Source organism: Furipterus horrens, unplaced genomic scaffold, assembly GCF_987537825.1.
Source record: "Furipterus horrens unplaced genomic scaffold, mFurHor1.1.pri manual_scaffold_2, whole genome shotgun sequence".
Classification (NCBI taxonomy): domain Eukaryota; kingdom Metazoa; phylum Chordata; class Mammalia; order Chiroptera; family Furipteridae; genus Furipterus; species Furipterus horrens.
The window spans coordinates 105,205,931-105,214,794 of NW_028327172.1; the positions used below are offsets into that span (position 1 = coordinate 105,205,931).

Consider the following 8,864-nt stretch of genomic DNA (forward strand, 5'->3'; position numbering starts at 1 on the left):
ATACTAATTCATTTTAACCTCTCAAAAACCCCATGTATGTGCATGTGACAGGTGAGGAAACAGGTGTAGGTTGACTAAGGTCACACAACTATTTAGTGTCAAAGTGGGACTCAAAGCCATTTCTGGCTCCCAGAGCGGCACTCTCAAGCAATCACATTGCTCTCAGTTAGACACCACTTTACTTCTGTCACATCTAAAGTAAATTACCATTCTTCTATTTTATATAGCAAGTTATCAGATTAATCACCTGCAAACAATTCAAACAGTTCGACAAAAATCCACGTCCTTGAAAAGTTATTGTAATTCCTACTCAATGGGCATGAACGTAGATTTTAATGTTACTAATGCCCTCTGTCTAAATGACCAGCTGCTGCATGCTTGAAATCACAAAACCAAGTTTTAGTAGTAAAGGATGGAGGGAGGGTATAATTGAGCTCCTTGTTCACCTGAACAATAACCTTGTAGGTCTTAAGTAAGTATAACCGTGAGGCAAATTTAGTTGCATATCTTACTTTAATCCATTTTTTTAAACTGAAAAAAACAAAAACCCATTCTACTTAATTTTATTTAGGACTGATTTATGCTCATATATTTTTTTCTAATTCAGAAATTATAAAGTCTCTGTGTAAGAACTAGTCATTTCCTCCCTTTTTTAATGGGTCTGCAAGGTGCCCTTTCATGATACTGAATGTCATTCCCATAAATGAAAATGCGAGTTAATGATATTGTAGATAAGTAATGTTTTAACTCTGGTGTGTGTGTGTGTGTGTGTGTGTGTGTGTGTGTGTGGTGTGTGTGTGTGTTTTAACCACAAAACCAGAGAGGGAAGTGTGGGAGCAAGTGGGTTGGGCAGTGGCAACAAACCTCATGACACATCACCCCACCCCCCTGTGCTGGGGGGGAATGTCTACAGCAGCATTTAAATTCTGGGAGGTCTAGTTGTCAGCAGCAAGAAGAGGAGACAGGAGTGCAGAACCTCTGGGACCGGACTCTCTTCTCAGGCCAGTGGCAACCTTCTCAGCCAGCCGCAAACCAAGGTAATCCTGCAATTTCCTATCTGCTGCTGTCCTCCGCATGCAATGTCAGTTCATGGGGAAGGTCAAGCTGTAAGGAAGACTTTAACTGTAATGCTCGTAATCAGATGTATATTGTTCTAGTCTTTTGAATAAATTGCCAGATACATTGCTGATCTCCTATAGGAAAGGTGACCAGCTATTTTGAAAGCCAGTCAATATAAAACTTAAAAATCCTTCCACTTAGTCCTCAAAAGAAACTACGTACTTCTTTCAACTAGAAAAAAAAAAAAGTTCTATGACCCTTTCAGATGATTATACCTATGTCATTTTGAATGGATATAAGATTGTTGAGGCATCTAGAAGGAAAAGAATCTTCGATGTTAATGTGAGCTAATGATAATGTGATTTTTAATTATTTGACTTATACCATTTTCAAGGAAAACTACTTTTTCTGAATACTTTTTTAGTTATGTATTTAGCTGTTAAAATTTTCACCAAAAAATGTATGACACTATGTAGACATTATTGCAAATAAAGCCGTTGACTGTTTTCAATGTTTCCTTTTTTGTTTCAAATTTCCAGGATAACTTATATAACTAACTTTAGAAATAGCTTCACATCACCTATGTAGCACCTTTTTAATAAAAAATCATATTTGAAATGCATGCTGAAAATATGGAGAAAGCACATTTATTTCATAGTTTTCTCTTAGTTTTTCCTCTCTGAAAAGTAAATATTCCCACACTATCTTATTATTTTAATTAAATTATTGTTGGTCTGTGTTTAGCAATATCAGGTAATAATGGTGTAATCTCTGGAGCTCTAAATTTAAAAGTTGAATAAATATAGACTAATGAAATTCCTCTCTCCCTTGCCTAATGGTGAGAGATAGAGAATAATATATATTTTTAAAGTTTCTCTAGGAAGTAGAAAATATTCTACAGAAAATATATTTTATTTTTGATTACTTTGTAATGTGATAGCATAAGGAGGTATCAATGTTTTAACCTGTGAAGAGATGAAATATTCATTACAAAATGTTTTGCAGGAAAAATCATTACCATGAGAACTGCAGTGATTTGCTTCTGCCTCTTAGGCATTGCCTATGCCCTTCCAGTGAGTACAGCTGAATCTGCTTTTTATAATGTCTTTTTTAAATTGTTGTTCTATTACAGTTGTCCTAATTTTTCCCCAAATGCTCTCCACTGCCCCCACAATCACCCCACAGTCAATCCCCACCCTATTCTCCATGTCCATGGATCATTTATACTAGTTCCTTGACTAGACCCTTCCCCTTCTCTCCCCCCTTTTCCCCCTTCCCACTCCCCTCTGGTCACTGTCAGTCTGTTCCTTGTTCCCATGCCTCTGGTTCTATTTTGCTTGTTTGTTTGTTTTGTTCATTAAGTTCCTGTTATAAGTGAGATCATATAGAAAATTCCTCAAAATCAGTGAATTGTGTGCTCCCATGTGCTGGGAACGCATTCACATTATAATCTTTCTTCATCTTTTCTATTTCAAAGGTTAAACATCCTGATTCTGGCAGCTCTGAGGAAAAGCAGGTAAGCATCTTTTAGGTTTATCATACAGTTAAATTATTTATGCAACTGCTTCAAGAAGCACTACAAAGGTATCTATTGCAATTTTACCTATTTTCATAGTCAAGCCTGTTAATTTATAAGGAATTATTGACTGCCTGTTTTCAGTCTAGGCCAGTACCAAGCACTGTATAATTTTTAATAAGTATATGCTCCAAACACTGAACTAGATTTTTTATCTACTAAAATAATTTCTATGCCATTATCACTTATGTAAAATGAGTTAGATGAAGTTATGTGACTTTTTTTTTTCTATGAGCCAACATACTGTTCTAGAAGTAGAAAATTCCGTCATTTGCTTCCCTTAGTGGAAGGCTAAGTCTGAAATGGGCCTCACATATTGGACAAGTTTATATAATGGCAATAACCACAATATCTCCTAAGATATTTTCTAAGAAGCTAATTATTAAAAAGAAAGCCTATTTATGCTGTTTGTATCTATTGTAATTGTCAGCTTACTTGAGCTCACATTTCTTTCACCAAACATAAGACCAAATCAAACTCGTTTTGTAATTACTTGACCAGCACCATAGATGCCTCTGACCCTCCACAATAGATGAAACTGTGCCAGCCAAACAACAAAGGGGCATTATCCCCAGGAGCTTGGACAAAAAATGACACAGAGTTCAATTCAGATGAACAGAATAAAGGCCAGTATAAAGTTGCCTGGAGTCACTGTAATTAGATTGCTTAATGAAAACATTAAGAGGGGTATTGTTGCATATGGTTAGGTGTGCAAGGAGGCATGTGTAGGTGTGTCTGTTTTCCAATTGATTTAAGAACCCAAGTATTGAATTATAGCAATTAGCCAGAAAAGTTAAAATTTTCAGAGAAGATAAAGGTCACATTATTTGAAGCAAGAACTAATGTCTTTTTAATTAAAACATATGGCACATGAAGCCATGGCAGTATGTCATTAAATGATATTTAGGAGACAAGCAAAGAGCTCAACCTTTTAAAGCCCTAGATACTTAGAGCAAGTAGGAAATATGAGATGTCTATAGGAAGACACCTCTGAAGATGAATACTGGTTATCTGTGAGTGTGATGATTACTGGGTGGATTTTAATCTGTTTATTTTGTTTAGATTTATTTTTTTATGTTACTTTTTTAAATTATAAATTTAACCTATAAAAACATTCTCCCTAAACCTGTATTACATGTGTCATAGGAAATATATATTCCTGTATAAAATATAAGTTATAACATATTTCTATGTAATATTTATATTTTTTAAAGAAAAAAATGGAGGGAGATGTTGAACTCATCTAGATCAGTAGATTTTGTACCTTTTTAAGGCAAGGAACCCCTTCTTTCAGAAAAAACTTTCAGAGAAGCCCAATGTGAAGCAGCTCTGGTTATAGCCAGCCATGGGGAGATGGAAAGTGATGGCTGGTTTCGTCCCTACTCTTCTCCCCACAAGCACCCAACCACCTTGGTGGTTGCAGAAGGCATTCTATGGAACCCTCAGGGTTCTTGTTCTCAATGGCAGGAATGTGAAGTGATTGGCAACAGGTGATACAGCCCATCAGATGACATGCATTCAGAACAATTTCTGTTCCTCTGTACTAGCATATTATAATCATTGTCTAAATAAATAACTTGGCTAAAGGAAAGGACATTCCATTCATGTCTTTGGCACTTAGAGCAATAGAACTTTAGTGAGATTATGTTAATATTTTATTTCCGCACCATCCACTAAGATAATCACTAGATTCATAAGACTATTAAACATTCAAAATGTAGCTAGTATAACTGAGAAACTAAATTATTTTATTTTATTTTAAATAGCCAATTAGAGGGAAAAATGATGCTCAACATTAATTAAGGGCACCTTTGCTTTAGTTGTGATTTATCTGAGAAGAAATTTCAGCTAGAACAGGAAAGCACAGTGTTCAAATCCATATGGAGAGCCTGTCTGTCTGGATTTGAAACCTGCCTCTTAATGTCACTGTGGCTTAGTTTCTGATCTGCAAAATTGGAAACAATAATGACATCTATCTCATCTGGGGTTGAGAGGATTAAATGAATGGATACATTCAAATCACTTTTAAAGGGCGCCTGGCCCACAGTAAGTGCTATGTAAGAGTCTATTAAAGCAATCTGCAAGAAAAAAAATGTTAGAAAATGTGTATCTAAGGCTCTGGCTGAATAATATGCATGCATATTATACTTATCCATCAGTATTGGTGAAGTGTAGGTGTTTTCTTCAGCTTGTCAGTTAGAGATCCCTATGTTTCTTTTTAAAAATAATGACAAATATGCAACTTTTTTATAGCTTTACAAATACCCAGATGCTATAGCCACATGGCTAAAGGCTGACCCATCTCAGAAGCAGAACCTTCTAGCATCACAGGTATTTTTATTTCAATTTTAAAAATTATATTTCTTGTGATTAAAGAACAATCAAAAAAAGAAAAGAAACAGACGCCAACCAGACCATCTAGGCTGGTCAAGTAGATCCTTCATGCCTGTTGGTAAATGCAAGCTTAGGACACCGATTGATCTGACATGTTGACTTCTTTCCCTTTAAAAGTCATTCACCAACAAGTCTGAAAAATAAGACCCACTTTGGATGGAAAAAGCAAACTTTTGAATAAAAAGGTGAATCATGTACGATATACACTAATATGTGCCTTTCCTTCTTCAGAATACTATGTCTTCTGAAGAAACTAATGACTTCAAACAAGAGGTGAGTTCTCACTTGAGTCAGAGGCCCACATGCCTTGGAGAGAAAAAGAAGGCACCCTTTCTCCTAATGCCATTACTTGGGCTCAATTCTGACAAAATTCCATTAACAAATTTTCCAGTAAATTGCCAGTCTAAAACTTGCTCAGAAAAAAAAAAAAAATCATGGATTTACTAAATGCTAGAAATACCAGATTTCTTCAGATAAGTTTAATATGGCAGGAAATGTTTACTAATGTGTGTTGTTTGAAATACTAAGCCTTTTACAATTGATTTAAGGTATTTTATAGCTGTCTTATCTAATGTCTGAGAAGCATCTAATGCCTATCAAATCCAAGATTTTGACTCTAGGGACATTTCTGTTCCTAACATAATCATTTATTTAATAACTATTACTAGGGCTGTTAATTAGGGCTTTTTATTAAAACCATTAATATATTTTCTAAACAAAGAAATAAGCTAAATTGGTTTTCCTTAACATTCTGTTTGAAAATGCTGAGAATCACTAGCAAGAAAAGTTAGATAAGTGACTAATTGGAAGTTTAATAGACATTAGCTGGTTAATTCAATTGGCAGATCTGAGCTGCACTTTATACACATGCATAACAGGGTCACCTTTTGATTATCCATGCTAATAGGGAAGTGGTTTTAGGTTTTGGCGTATGTATTATTATATGGAGGCTCTGAGCTCCTGTGAATTCTCATTTCTAATACAAAAAGTACTTTTAAAATTGTATCTGTATTTATTGTATTATTGAATTTAGCATATTAAAAATGTCTAATGTGAATTTTAAAAATGTTATCAATATAAATATTATACTCACATATTTGACTTGAAAATTTTTAAGAAAATAACTTTTATGGGAAAGCAAGAAAAATACCTCAATTATGATTCCATTTATCCTTGTGTTAAAAGAGAAATTAGAATATGCTCACTTTAGCTCTTAAAAGCCATTGTGTGCATTGTTGTGGATGCAAAGATCCCGAAACCAAATAAAAGAAAGATAGTAAAAGACTAAGAAACTGTAAAGGCTAAGGGTATAAAAACACTTGTACTAATTTTTGTGGCTATCTTGATTTCCAGACCCTCCCAAGTAAGTCCAAGGAAAGCCATGACCACACAGACGATGTGGACGATGATGATGAAGACCATGTGAATAGCCAGGACTCCATCGACTCAGATGACTCAGATGACACTGATCATACTGATGACTCTGATAATTCTGATGAGTCTCACCATTCTGATGAATCTGATGAACTGGTCACTGACTTTCCCACTGACTTTCCTGTAACTGCCATTGTCACTCCAGCTGTCCCCACAAGAGATATATATGATGGACGAGGCGATAGTGTGGCTTATGGACTGAGGTCAAAATCTAAGATGTTCCACAGAGATGTAGCCCAGGTAAATCATTTAACAAACACATCAGATGGTTATGATTTCAGCCTAATTCTAGGAACCAGAGTCTACATATTCACTCATTCATTCAGCAAGTATTATTACTTTATAACCATCAAATACAAACCCTTTTCCTCTTGGTGGTTTTTTGTTTGTTTGTTTGTTTAAGTCCATATAATTTCCCTCTAATTTTGTGTCTCAATCAGAAAGCTGTTTTTTCCAAATCCTTGCTATAAAGCATTTATTCTATTCACTTTTTTTAGATTAAAAGGAGACTTTGGAAAATAGCAATTATTTTCACAATGCAATGATCATATTTTGAAGTTAAATACCTACAAGGAATGGGAGAGTTACAAATTACACTGAATCTATAGTCAAAGGATCTGGATTTGATACATAGCCTGGCCATTTACATTTACTTTACTTTTAACCCTTGATATAGTTTTATGTAAAACAGAGATAATGAGACCTACCTCGTAGGTTTCAGCACATATGTAATTGATGTACTTATTATACTAAAGGAGATGACATACAAAAGGACTTGGTAAAATACAAAGTAACATGTTAATATTATTTTTTACTTCATCCAAATTTAGACAGTTTTCAGTGTAAATTGGCCTAAAATTTCCAGAGCAAAAAAGAATTACAATGTTTACATTCCTGGCTGTCATTTAATTCCTCTTCCATTTCTGCTGTGCTTCAGTATCCCGATGCTACAGAGGAGGACCTTACGTCGCATATGGAAAGCGATGAGATGAACAATGCCCACAGAGCTGTCCTTGTTGCCCAGGGCCTGCAGGTAGCTTCTGACTGGGATAGCCATGGCAAGGACAGCCAGGAAACAAGCCTGCTGGATGACCACAGTATGGAAACTGACAGCCGCAAGTATTCCAAAGAATATAAGCTGAAAGCAATTGGTGAGAGCAATGAGCATTCTGATGTGAGAGGTAGTCAGGAAAATTCCAAAGCCAGCCATGAGTTTCACAGCCAAGAATTTCAGAGCCATGAAGACAAGCTAGCCTTAGACCCTAAGAGTGAGGAACAAGATAAACACCTGAAATTTCGCATTTCTCATGAATTAGAAAGTGCATCATCTGAGGTCAATTAAAAAAATCATTTCTTGCTTTTAGTTAAAATGAAAAAATATATTATTGCAGGGTGGGAAAGAATATGAAATGCTTATTTCTCAGCTTAGTTGATGAATGTATATGTATGTGGATCTGAAAATAGATAATGTTTTTGATCAATAATTTAGTGTGTGACTTCATGATAACTTTGTAAACTAAAAGTTTCAGGATTTAGTCTATGTTCTTTCCACACAATAAATGCAAACTAACACTGTATTTTAATGTTTGCTATTCTTTTATGAATAAAAACTTATGTAGAAGCAAACAAAATACTTTTTACAGAAGCAAACAAAATACTTTTACACAATTATAAGAGAGAATATTAAATTTTGTCACTAATCTTTTGTTTTTCAAATTAGTGTATTTTGTTGTGATTATTTTTGTGTGAATAAATCTTTTATCTAGAATGTAATGCAAGTTTGGTGGTGTCAATTGTTTTTTGTATTTAGTTTCCCACAGTTGCCCAATAATTAACAGATGTAACCATTTTAATGAACTCACTGGACTTAGTAGATAGCAGTCTAGGAGCTGCTGCATCAACCGTACTGTTTTTGGCTAAGCTAAGTTCCTAGCCAAGGAAACAGGAATCAAGTTGGGGTGGATATTCAACCAGAAATCCTCCAACCACGCAGGGCTCTGTAGGCTGCCTCCATCTAGTGGGAGCACCTGTATGTAATTTTTACATAGTTGATATAAAAACTAGCAAAGTCCACTTCAGCAGGGTAGCTCAGCTGATTAGAGCTTCCTCCCAATATATGCCAAGTTGCAGTTTGATCTCCGGTCAGGGCACATACAAGAAGCAACCAATGAATGCATAAATAAGTGGAACAACAAATCAATGTTTCTCTCTATATATCAATAATAAATTTAAAGGATTTTTAAAATAAAAAATTTAAAAACCTAATCAAAGCATAGATGCAGTCACAAATGAATTTATTGTTTCTCATCACTCTCCATTAATTTGTTCAGAAAATTTATTGCTTTTGTGTCCTTGGTTGAAAACTTGGGTAAGTTCCATAACTATCTTGATAATTTGTGGA

General features: G+C 34.9%; 1 protein-coding gene across 1 annotated transcript; it reads left to right on the plus strand.

The window, feature by feature from the left end:
• Positions 1 to 976: 976 nt before the first annotated feature.
• On the plus strand, positions 977 to 8,236 carry SPP1 (secreted phosphoprotein 1). The gene is made up of 7 exons (XM_090267929.1): positions 977 to 1,037; positions 2,065 to 2,132; positions 2,537 to 2,575; positions 4,889 to 4,966; positions 5,261 to 5,302; positions 6,383 to 6,703; positions 7,401 to 8,236. Exons 2-7 carry the CDS (start codon positions 2,079 to 2,081, stop codon positions 7,803 to 7,805), a joined length of 939 nt encoding a protein of 312 aa, XP_090124055.1. The 5' UTR covers positions 977 to 1,037; positions 2,065 to 2,078; the 3' UTR covers positions 7,806 to 8,236.
• Positions 8,237 to 8,864: the final 628 nt, after the last annotated feature.

Bases quoted from the DNA above. Each gene is read 5' to 3' on its own strand.
- SPP1 (XM_090267929.1), top strand. From the start codon at position 2,079: ATGAGAACTGCAGTGATTTGCTTCTGCCTCTTAGGCATTGCCTATGCC. The intron at 2,133-2,536 runs GTGAGTACAGCT...TCTATTTCAAAG, and splicing joins GCATTGCCTATGCCCTTCCA to GTTAAACATCCTGATTCTGG. The intron at 2,576-4,888 runs GTAAGCATCTTT...ACTTTTTTATAG, and splicing joins GCAGCTCTGAGGAAAAGCAG to CTTTACAAATACCCAGATGC.